Source organism: Kryptolebias marmoratus, linkage group LG19 (assembly GCF_001649575.2).
Source record: "Kryptolebias marmoratus isolate JLee-2015 linkage group LG19, ASM164957v2, whole genome shotgun sequence".
Taxonomy (NCBI): domain Eukaryota; kingdom Metazoa; phylum Chordata; class Actinopteri; order Cyprinodontiformes; family Rivulidae; genus Kryptolebias; species Kryptolebias marmoratus.
The window spans coordinates 12,998,213-13,010,195 of NC_051448.1; the positions used below are offsets into that span (position 1 = coordinate 12,998,213).

General features: G+C 41.7%; 2 protein-coding genes across 2 annotated transcripts in view; both read left to right on the plus strand.

Annotated features, from left to right (window-relative positions):
- Positions 1–1,609, plus strand: part of LOC108247661 (estrogen-related receptor gamma-like) — a 19,480-nt gene extending 17,871 nt beyond the window's left edge. The window contains exons 7-8 of the mRNA XM_017435969.3: positions 590–859; positions 954–1,609. Of these exons, the coding sequence (XP_017291458.1) occupies positions 590–859; positions 954–1,198 (515 nt within the window). The 3' untranslated portion in view covers positions 1,199–1,609. The remainder of the gene's footprint in view (positions 1–589; positions 860–953) is intronic.
- Positions 1,610–7,940: 6,331 nt separating this feature from the next.
- Positions 7,941–11,098, plus strand: si:ch211-57i17.5 (usherin). Its single transcript, XM_017435989.3, has 6 exons — positions 7,941–8,286; positions 8,673–8,836; positions 8,911–9,015; positions 10,186–10,257; positions 10,341–10,514; positions 10,692–11,098. The coding sequence occupies exons 2-6, from the start codon at positions 8,780–8,782 to the stop codon at positions 10,779–10,781; spliced, it is 498 nt and encodes a 165-aa protein (XP_017291478.1). The 5' UTR covers positions 7,941–8,286; positions 8,673–8,779; the 3' UTR covers positions 10,782–11,098.
- Positions 11,099–11,983: the final 885 nt, after the last annotated feature.

Consider the following 11,983-nt stretch of genomic DNA (forward strand, 5'->3'; position numbering starts at 1 on the left):
GAAGAGGCTGGTTTTATTTGGATGCATGCTCAGGGGGTTGTGCATGTGTGTGTGTGTTTAACTATATTTAAGTGAGTGGGGAGAGGGGAGGGGAGGGAGGGTGCCGGTGGTGTCGCCATGGTGGTTGTAAAAAGGAGTGGTTCCTGATAACAATCATCGACGGCGTCAAAAGTACAAACACCTCCCCCTCTTTCCCCCTCTCTGTAAAATCGTCCGTTTAATTACAGTAAACGTGTGTGTGTGTGTGTGCAGGTTTATGCGGGGGCAGTCCGCAGGTTTAATCCTACCCCTGTAGAGCGTAATTGTCAGTTAAAGAAGGTGTGTCTGACAGAGAGTAATTAAATTTACCATCAATTCCTTCCTTCTGTCCTTCACTCCGTCCTCTGCTGTGCGACCGTTTCATAAGTAAAATCATTCAGCTTCGGTCACATTCTGAGGTATTAATATAAGTGGATACAACCTCCCCCCCAAAACCTAATTAACAAGTCTCATTTCTGCCAGACCCAGAAGAACAGAATCTAAAGCGTGTCCGTGTCGAGTCTGAACACACATAAAGGTGGTTGACTGGTGCATCCCTTCTCCTCCTCAGGCTTCCCCTCGCTCTCTTTAGCAGACCAGATGAGCCTCCTGCAGAGCGGCTGGATGGAGATTTTGATCCTCCGGGTGGTGTTTCGCTCGCTGGCCCTAGAGGACAAGCTGGTGTACGCCGAGGACTACGTCATGGACGAGGAGCAGTCCAAGCTGGCGGGGCTCCTCGACCTCAACAACGCAATCCTGCAGCTGGTGAAGAAGTACAAAAGCATGGGGCTGGAAAAGGAGGAGTTCGTGGTCCTCAAAGCCATCGCTCTTGCAAACTCAGGTACCAAGCTTTGGATTACAGGGTTCCCCTCTGCACATGTGGCTTTGTTCAAATATCAGACATTGGTTTCCTCATTTCATCCCCCTTCCTTTAGACTCCATGCAAATCGAGGACTTGGAGGCAGTTCAGAGACTCCAGGACGTCCTCCACGGGGCCCTGCAGGACTATGAGGTCGCCCTCCACCCAGAGGACTCCCGGCGTGCCGGCAAACTGATCATGACCCTCCCTCTTCTCCGCCAGACGGCCGCCCGAGCCGTCCAGCACTTCTGCGGCATCAAACAGGACGGCCGCGTGCCGATGCACAAACTGTTCCTGGAACTGCTCGAGGCCAAAGCCTGATCGCAACACGGAGCGCCGTCAGCCGGTCACAGGTCGAGCTGGGAGGAAGCAGTGGGCTTATGGGTAATAGTGGGTGTGTCGATTTTTGTTTTTTTAGCTTGCATTTGACAATAAAGTCTTGAAATCGCAGTCACCGGGAACATATCAGCTGGAAGAGTTTTGGCGTCGCAGCCCTCCGACGTCGTGCAGAAGTTTAAACAGGAAAAACTAATTGGCCTAAACAGGCTAACGTTCTGACAAAAAGAACAGACCGCTTAAAAGCAGAAGAATCGCCTTCTACAGATATTTATAATTACATGCCAAACGTAATTTCTTTTGTCAAAAAAAAAAAAAAAAATCAGCAACAAAAAAAAAGACAAGCACCTGATACTTGAAGATCCGTGTGGATTATTTTGAAGCCTGTAAAAATCTGCATTCTAGTGCGTTTAGGGAACCTTTCTGATTAGGTGTCACACATCTTTTTTGTTTTGTACAGTAAAGCTAAATGTGTCCTAAGATGTAAAAAAACCACTTAGTTTTGCCAAAGAGTAGACTCGTATTATACCAGAATATACCAGCAGCTGTCCAGGATTGTTTCACGTGGCTTACGACGCGTTCACAACTTCCTCGCTTTGCTCTGGCGTCGCCACCCTCTGCGTCCACGCGCACACGTTTAAAAAGGAGGGGAAGCTCGGCGGCGATCCACAGCTAATAAGGAAATAACGGGCCTCCTGCTTTTAACAGACTATTTCAGGGAAAGAAATGTTACGATGCAACTGTACGACAGCAGATAATATTTATTATAAAAGTGGCTCTGTTCTGTTACTTTGTCTAAATGAGTTGAGTTGTTCTAAGATAATATTTTACCAGCTTCTCTGCTCCAACTCTGGTACTTAAACACTATCACTGCATCAAAGACGACATTATATTGGAGTCTTTAGCTTAAGGATCATAACTGCAGAGCTGCGTAGAACACTAATACGACTTTCTGTATAAAGGCTGCCATACTGTATATCTTGGATTACGAAGGATGTGTTTTCTATAGTAGAGGTCAATGTTTAGGATGAAATCTGTGCACTATTTTTTTCCTTTTTAGCCATAACGTTTGAGGGGGGGAAACTGGTGATGGCGCTGTGTTAATCTGTTAGCATGTGTTGTGTGAAGAGTCTCAGAAATCTGATGTTTTTGTTTGTTTTTTTTGTTGTTTTTTTCCCCCCACACGTGTCGAATGAAGGGAATAACAGGAGTTGATCTCGGGAATAAAAAAAAAAAACGTCCAAGTTTTGCTCCTCGTTGCACTTCTTTTTTGTTTGTTTTCTTCTTCTTTGTGACAAGTGATGCCAGGTTTAAACATCCTGCCACGTGCGTCGTGTCGCGTCGCTCGAAGCTTTTGCCTGGATGAGCTGTGCTGTGCTGTTTCGTTCTCAGGTGGATTCTTGGGCAATAAAAGACCGTCCCCCTAAATCAAAGCTCGTATTATCTGAGTGTCTTCTTCCTCAGTAAAGCAGAGCAGGCTTTGAAGCAGATTCATTAAGAGCCGGTAAGTGGACACAGCCTGACAATGGACTGTTATTTCCATGCGAGGCCCATTATGGCACATTTAGGCCATCCAAGCCCAGTTGGATGGAGATTTATAATTAACAGCTGTAAAGTAATGAAGTCTAACAGTGGCCCCGGAGAGAGCTGGTCATCAGCTGCCTGTTGAGTCTAATAGAAGCAGAGGCATCCCACTCATCGCTCTGTCACACAGGGATCCTGAGAAAAACAAGCTCCCTTTTCTTTTTCTCGTACCCTATTTATAGTAACCCACTAACACTTCAACACAAACCCTTTGATTTCCAAGCTGCAGGAAAAAACACGATATGTTGTTTATAATGTTTCAGCTCTCCTCCATGTAAAATATCTGCACGTGCAGTTTATGAGTGACTATTTTAACAAAAATATTCAAAAAAATCAAATATCAGATGTTTTTGGAAGCTTTTATTAACGCCTAATGGCCTGCTACCTCACATTTAAACACTGTCATTTTCATAAGACTATATTTTCTTTGATTTTATTTTGTAAATCTTCCGTGAAAGCAGGAATTGGGACACGGCTGAGTTCAAAATAAATTTCCCCAAGGGGACAATGGGGAGAGAGAGAGAGAGACATGTAGGTGTTTTATTACTCTTGTGGGGGAAATGACTTTGTCGCTGCAGCAAACAGCAAAGGAACGCTGCAGATGACGTAATTAGAAAGTGTCAACATTCGGAAAAAAAAATAGTTTGTGCTGTAGAAAAACAGAATCAGAAGAAACACAAATTAGAGGAATAAAAATAATGAATATTGTAGAGTGGTTGTATCATACGGTTTACCAAAAGAACAGGGCAGAAGATATATTCTGAAAAACAAATTGTATGGTACAAACACAAAAGGAAGACTAAAAACTAATGTATGTTGTAGGGCATCATATCACATATTAAACAAGCTGCTGATGGCATTTAGAAAATATCACATTAAAAATAAAAGTGTGCAGCACAAAAGCAAAAAAGTTACAATATGAAGAAACACCAAGAAGAATAAATAATGTATATCTCAGTGTATCGGATATCAAAAGAACAGTGCCGATGAAATGTTCAGAAAATATCAAAAGAAATAATAGCACGTACAGTACAAAAATAAAAAGCAATAGTAGGAATAAACACAAAGTATAACAATAAAAATGATGTATGTCACAGAGGAGGGGTGGCCAACCATCCTGCAGGTTTTACTTGTTTCTCTGCTCCAACCCACCTGATTTTATTTTTTTTATTTATTCATTCATCAATTGCATTAAAACAACTATATACAATAGAAAAAAATGTACAAATCAAATAAAAAGAAAGGCAGCAGAAAGAAGAAAAAAGTCTTATAATTTATGTCACTTTTGTCCCAAGAATATATTCAAACAATAAGGATTTACAGAAAAACAAAACTAAACTAAACAATATCAATTCATATTTCTTAAAAAAAAAAAAACTAACTTGTATCATTCTCTTAAATATACACATTGATCTGGCATTTTTAATATCATTGATTTGAACCAATGGGTGATTATCAGGCTTCTGCAGAACATGAAGAGCTAATTTAACCACTGAACCAGGTGTGTTGGAGCAGGGAAACAAGGAAAACATGCAGGATGGTGGCCCTCGAGGACCAGGGTTGGACACCCCTGTCAGAGAGAATCATATATCGGATCATGTTAGTTGCTGTATCAAATCGTATATCATGTGTCTCATACTGTTTTGTATATCACATCATATGTTTGATACTATATGCTGTCATACATCGGATCATATACTGTATGTTAGGCAGGGCAACATATTGCATACTGTACTGTATATCGTATCAAATATTAGGTATTATATCGTATTATATGTACTGTACAGTGTTGTGTACAGCAGTGGTGTCCAATCCTGGTCCTGGAGGACCACTATGCTGCAGGTTTTAGATGTTTCTCTGCTCTTCAGCAGGTCTTTGAGTTCACTCAGTCATTTAAATCAGGTGTGTCAAAGCAGAGACATCTAAAACCTGCAGGACAGTGGCCCTCCAGGACCAGGATTGGACCCCACTAGTGTATAGTGTATGTTAGGTACTACATCACACTGTATACCGCATCGTTTATTGTATCATATGTTAAGTACTATATTCTACGTTAGATAACACATATATTGTATCTAGGTACCAAATACGTCTTGTATGATGCTCTTATGGAGCTCTTATTCACACAAATAATGCAGATGGATTTAATGTAACTTGTGAAATATATGATTTGAGTCCTGAGTAATGCTACTCAGCTACAAATACTCAATGATACCAACAAATACATTATTAAACATTTCAACTGAACATGCATAAATTTGTATTTTAACGCCTGAACCACATTTATTATTCACACTAAACGGAGGTATTGTTAAAAGATCAAACGGAATATTAGCTGTAGTACGATCACTAAACGTGATATAAAAGAAAGAATAAGAAGCGAGGAGGGGAAGAATAAAGATGGATGAATCAATAGGATGACAAATCAAAATCTAAGTGAACCCATTTGTCCTTTTCTGTCAGCAGAAGCCAAATAATCTCCTAATTTATCTGTGGTTAAAACTCGTGGCGCGCACCGGGGGGATTTGGACCGAGCTGGAGAATTTTCACCACATCAGCTGTCGGTAAGTGAGTTAGTGATCTTGAGTGATGTATCCTCGCATGTCCCACCCCACCACCTTTCCTTAAATGAGTTAGTAGGTGTCTGGTGGCCATGTTGCCCCGACACGCCGCTGATGGATGAGGCCCAGAGGAGATGGGCTGTAAAAAAGGCTGATTCTGGCACTCAGGGGTGAGATCACTTCCTCAATAAAAAAAAAAAAAAAGCATTGTCCCGAATCATCACAGCAAGGTATGAATGCTGATTAGGGTGTTCGACGGAGGAGAGCTCCTCTGTCAAAATAAATCAAATGAGCTGAGACTTAATGTGGGAGGGGGGCTTTGATACGGAGCAATAACGTCTGAGACTCAAGACCAATGACTACAGAAGCAAAGGCTGTTAAATGATCCCTTTATTTATTTATTCTTGTTACCTTTTTCCTTGTTTTGTTGCAGGCAGTGTCCTCTGGAATTCCCTCACTTCTAATTTTTCTCATGCCTCGGTTCCTAAAAGGACAAATCTTCTGACATGTTTGGTTTAGTTCTGTCACTATATTAAGATTAAGTTACGAAAGCCAAACTTTCCTTTTAATATAAAGTCTCATATTAAATATTATCGCTTAGTTGAGTTAGCTTTCTGCAAGCAAACGTAGATTTCTTAACCGAGGCAATGTGTTCATTTTGGATCCATCCGTCTGATGTGAGTCAAAAGGTCAGTAAGAGCAACTGTTGAATCAGGCGACAGTTGCAGCCCCACCTTGTGGTGAATGAAGGATATTACAACACAACCATCTCTTCGTACGAGCAGAACCAAACATTGTTGTCCTTCATTAGTCGAGATCTTAACAGAGAACATTGTTGGCTGTAGCACTGCTATAGAGGAGGATAAATAACATTTGTCGCAATTTAGTCCCAAAGTGTCCCCATCATGTCTCAGTGTGATCTTTTTTTTTTGTCTCCATTTCGGTTTCTTAGATTGTCCGACCCTTCTGAAGTTATCTCCCGCACTTCCTGACTCATGTGAAAAGGTCGCTTTGCAGATTTTGTCTTTCCAACGCGTTCGAAATTCACGCGACACGAGAGCCAACGACGAGGAAACTGGAAAACACAAACATTTTGAGACACCTCGTGTGGTTGTTTATGGTCTTTGAATTGATTTTTGCTGTGTTGCGTTGTAATTACTGTGGAGGATGTTGCTTCAAAGTTACTCTTTTCAGAGACATAAAGTGAGAAACGAAATCAGCACAATTTTTTCCTCTCATACTGATAGTTAATGTACTTTAAATTAAAATTAGTAGACAAAATTTATCATCAGCAGCCATCTATCACGTGTTTTTTTTTTACCCATGAAAACAGTCGAACTGACTGAAAACAGGTCAAAAAGGATGATGTTCGTGAATGAGCTGTTTGGAATCGAGGAGTCTGGTTTTTGTTTTTGTTTTCATTGAGTGCGTACCCGCATTTCAGATACACATATCAATATAACAGGAAAACTACTGAAGTATACGCTTTCAAACTGCACCATCTGATATAGTTCAGGAAAACGTTTTTTTTATGTTTGATTTCAAAAGTTTGCAATGACTGCCTTTAATACCGACACCGAGTGATATTCTGCCACGGTTGACTGGTGAGAAAAGTCAAACTGTGTCAACTGGCCGACGAGGACTATATTAATGCTGCACTGAGGATAATATGAAGTTATTTTCTAAAATATTAACGCTGAAGTTGCCCACAGACTCCTTCAGAGAAGTGGTTTTCTGCAGTGAAACATTGCCTGGAGGAAGGAACTCTGCACCTCCAAACAGCTGCTGCTGCTTGGCGCCATCTTGTGGTCATTCTGCACGTTGCAGGCAACCCCGTCGCCGACGCTGAGGTTACTTTTGTTACTTTTGTCTGTTTGAGATATTTGAAGATCTGAGCAGAGAAATTTTCTGTAAACACCTGCAAATTTAAGAAAAGAGAGCAAAACATCTCAGATTTAAACCTTGGGTTGCTTATAAATAGCAACTATTTATAAGCAAATATAAATAGCAACTATTTATAAGCAACCCACAAAGTGCTGAACTACTTTCTTTGGAACCTCCTCCTAAAAATAAATAAATAAATAAATAAATTCACGCATTTAAAGGGAAACTGAACAACCTCTGACAAGTTCAAAAAATAATAACTCCCATCATTCTTTTCACTAAACTAATATAAAAGTGACAATTGTTAACAAACGTTAAAAAAAAACAACATTCTTACTGACCTCCATTAAAGCTGGAAATTAGGGGGGAAAATATATCTCCCTCATCACGATAAATCCGTAATGCTTGTATTGATGAGTCTACATATTTTCATTGACAAACTTGCCAAATGTTGGCAATTGAACTTTATTCAATTAACAAACAGGGGCTTTGGTAGCATGTGGAAGAACCATACACAGCCACGTCAGGCTCCATTTAAGGGGAGATAAACAGGTTTTCCAACGGTATATCCAGAAGCACTGTTATGACTAAGAAATAATGAACTAAACAAAAATATCTTTACTATTTGTGCTGTGTTTATATTGTACTTCCACTCGGCTGAAGGCACCTCCCTCTCAGTAACTCCTACCAGAGACGAACAAGCTGCTCATTAGACCTTTAATCTCCTTTTCCATGATATTCTCGATTCACTCATGAAGCTCAACGTGAAGAACCAAATTGAGAGGGGTGATATCCTACAGGTGCACTGAAAGCTGACACTGTTACCATGGTGCAGCTGCTTTCGAGCCTCTTTTCCCCTTGACGTCTCCCCTCGGCGCTCTCGGACCGAGGCCCGCTCACGGCTCCCCGCTGCGTAAAAAAAAAAAAAAAAAAACCCAGGAGCTGCTCAACAGGTGTACTGCTGGGAGGCCAGGCGTCTTTGGGCTTCTGATCCATGAGCCGCCGGCATCCGAACCGCCGGCCAAACCACGGACCACAGCGCTGGTGAGTCCCCTCCGTCCTCAGCTTGTCCACAGCCTCCTTTTAACCGCCTGGAACAGAAAAGGACGGAAGCGGCCGAGTGTGGAGCGCCGTCACATTTCTGATGGCCAAACTAGGTCAAGCTGACATGTTTGTCTCTGGTTACGCTGTTATTTCTCCCTCAGCGAAGGTGTGAACACCTTTCATCCTCCCGTGTGTCTCCTCATACCCCCGCTCGGTTACATGGGCAGAATATGTCCATGACAAGAGGACGAAAGACAAGTCAAAATGTCCTTTCACTGATAGAAGTCCCAACCTGGGACTGAGCAAAGCCTTTAATCATCATGTTCTCGTCATCATTTGTATCCCTTTATAGCAGTAGTTTCATTTTAATAAACACTACTTTACAGATTTACAGAGCCCCACTCCTCCTGGAGGAGGAGGAGGAGGTGATGGTCGGGCAGAGGGAGGTCCGACAGACCACCATGTTGTCCGGGAGCTGTGGTTCATCGTAGTGATGGCGGCCGTCGCCCTCCTGCTGCTGGCTGTGGTGCTGGGAGTCACGCTTCACAGAGTAAGAAACGTTTCTGTTGTGTTTGACGTTCTGGTAAAAAATGTCCGGATGAATCTAACTGGGTTCTGCTCCAGGCCCTGAAGAGACCCCCCCTCACCAGGGAGAGACCTCCTCTGGTGGCCCTGCCCCTGCAGAAGAGGAGCCCCATGGCCGTCTATCCGCCCAGCAACTCTGTCCTGGTGAAAGGAGCTTCACTTTTTACTTCCTGATCCGGCCGCCCTGCAGGAACTCGGCCACCTGAGTTCTTCTGCTGCACGTGTCAGAAAACTCACCGTGTTCCTCAGGAACAATGGCTCGTTCTACTTAGGTGTCCCAGAAAGTCTAGACCAAAAAAAGACCAAAATCTGACATTTTCTTTTAAACATACTTCTTAAGTCTTTTTCTGACCTGATTTCCTGTAGATGCATTTTTATCTCACTGAACTTTTCTGACAAAACATAAATTCTGTTTATGTTTCAGTCAGTCCTGGGACTTCCACTGTTAGCCTAAAGAAAACTAAAGAAATGTGAACGCTGAGAGCTGAAGGACTTCGCTGAAACAAGCTAAAACTGAGTTAAAGCTAACAGAAGCACAACATCAGCTTCAAGCTTAAAATAAGCAAAGCAATAGCTACAAGCTAAAGAAGCAGAACACCAGCTAATAGCTAAAGGAAACCCAAAAGTAGTAAAACACTGGCTAAAAACAGCAAAACACAAGCTTGAAGCTAATAGTGTCTTCAAAAGGCTGACTAAAAGTAACAAAAGTTTAGCTAAATACCAAAAGTAGCTAAAAGCAGTAAAAGGCTGGACAGAAGCTAAAATAAGCAAAACAATAGCTACAAGGTAAAAGAAGCTGAACTCTAACTAAAAGCTAAAAAAGCCGAACACCCGCTAAAAGCTAAAAGAAACAAAATGAAATGCCAAAAGTAGCAAAATAGACACTAAAAGTAGAAAAAGAATAGCTAAAAGCTAAAATGAGCAAAACACAAGCTCAAGGCTAAAAGTAGCAAAAAGCTAGAAGTAGCATAAAAACAGGAAATAAAGCAAATCTGCTGAAGCAGATTGCAGAGAACAATGTTTTTAAAGGAACTGAAGAGAACCCAACGGATTTCTATGAGGAAAACATTTGTAAAGTTAAACGTGTTTTAAAGTTTAAAAAGTTACAAAGAAAGGTCACCCCACCCCCCCATCTCCTGAATGAGCTGAAGGGTTTGATATACGAATGAGAAAAATAAAACAAAGTTTGGAAAAGTGTGAAAATAAATGTAAAAACAGGAAAACAGCTGTATGAAACCTGAGTCAGAAATGGTTCCTGTTCTCCCTTTAGGAGGAGAAATACCTGCTGAAGTCATTTCTTCTTCTCCTCCTCAGTTCGACACGGTTCCTGACACGTCGGGCTTCTCCAGCAGCGTGACCCTGAAGGCCTTCTCCATGAAGATCGAGGTAAAAAAAAGAAACCCTCCTCAACGCGACGTTTTTTCTTTAAACTCCGCGCGTCGACAAAGCGCCTCCTCTTGTCCCTCCAGGAGGTTCTGGAAGCCAAATGTGACCCCGACGAGGAGATGCCTCCGCCGGACGAGCCGGGCGTGCTCAGCGTGAGCTCCCTGAGGCGCAGCGTCAGCCAGCTGATGGATGGGAAATCTCTCACCGAAGAGGACGACGTCTGGGACCCCAACATCTCGGGCCACGACAGCGGGATGGTGAGGGACCCCAAAACAAAACATACACTGGTAACAGGTCAAAATCAATCAACCATGTGCTGCTATTTCCAAACAATTTCTAGGTACTTCTGTGCACGCAGGAGGAAAACTGGAGAGCCCCACTTCCAAATATCTGAACTATCCCTTTATAACGAACTCTGTTTTCTTCTGTTTTAGTTCATGGACGATGAGGAATTTGTCGACACCGTCAAAGGTTTCAGCACGGTGAGGAAGGAGCACACCATGTTCACCGACACTAACCTTTGACCTCTGAGTCGAGGTGTGGATGCTGAACATCCTGAACAGAGCTAGGCTGTCCCAAGGACATCCTGACCGCTGCGGGCGGTGAGGACATGCCAAGAGACCACGGCTGAGGATGGGGGGAGGAAAGGATACAAGGAAGGGGAGCCCTCTGCGACAAAACGACTGGAACTACAGATTATCCTGATATTTAACCTGGAATAACGTTTCTGTTAGGAGGACGCAGCTGCTTTTGTAGAAAAATGTTTTTTTTTTTTTGACTGAGCAAAAGTCTGAAAGAACCTGATTAGCATAAAAACAATTACAAAAAAACATTTTACATATTTTGTTTCCTACATTCCTTTGATATTTCTGAGTCTGTTTAGAAAGACTTAGATTTTCTACTCAGTCACCTCCAGAAAACATGTCTCTGGTAAATACATGAACCAGCAGCAGGTGATCTTAATTGGTTACTGAGCCACCATTTTGTGTCCTTATGCTGTCCCAGTGGGACCTTCCTAATTAAACAAATGTCTATCAAATAAATTTAAACAATAATACAGCAGTAAAGGCAGCTAGCAAATGCTATCAAGTTAATCAGGAGTACTTTATAAAAAAACTATAATTCTAATAAAAACCTCCATTCCCCATTTTTTTTATTTATTTTCATACCTTTAGCTTAACAGCTTTAAGTTAGCAACTTAGCTTGGTATTTTTATTTTTTTACACCATGTAACACTAAAAAAGCAAAGTATTATGACTGATAAAATAATAATATTAAGAAATCTGGACACACATTTCACTGTTTATCCCCAAACTCTTAGCCGAGCCTGTAAACCCAATAGTTCACTTCTCTTGCCGGCCACCAGAGGGAGCTCTCGCATCTCACAGGGGTTTATATTCCAGTTTTTGAACCACAAAGTAAAACATTTGAACTCAAATTGGTGTCTGCCTTTACTTACTGCTCCATTCACTTATAGTTTCCATGGATTTAAACCTCAGGTATCATCTTCAGCACGTACCACTGCACTACAAAAATAAACATTACATATTATGTGTTTTGGAAACATTTTCTGAGCAGAATAAAAATATTCACACAAATGGAAAGTCAAACTCAGTGGTTATATGTCTTTTGGCAAACTGAGGGTTTTTGTATTCCTTTGAAAACATATTTTTAAAAGCCAGACCTATTCAACAAATGTCTGGCCTCCACAGAGGTGCCGGAATCA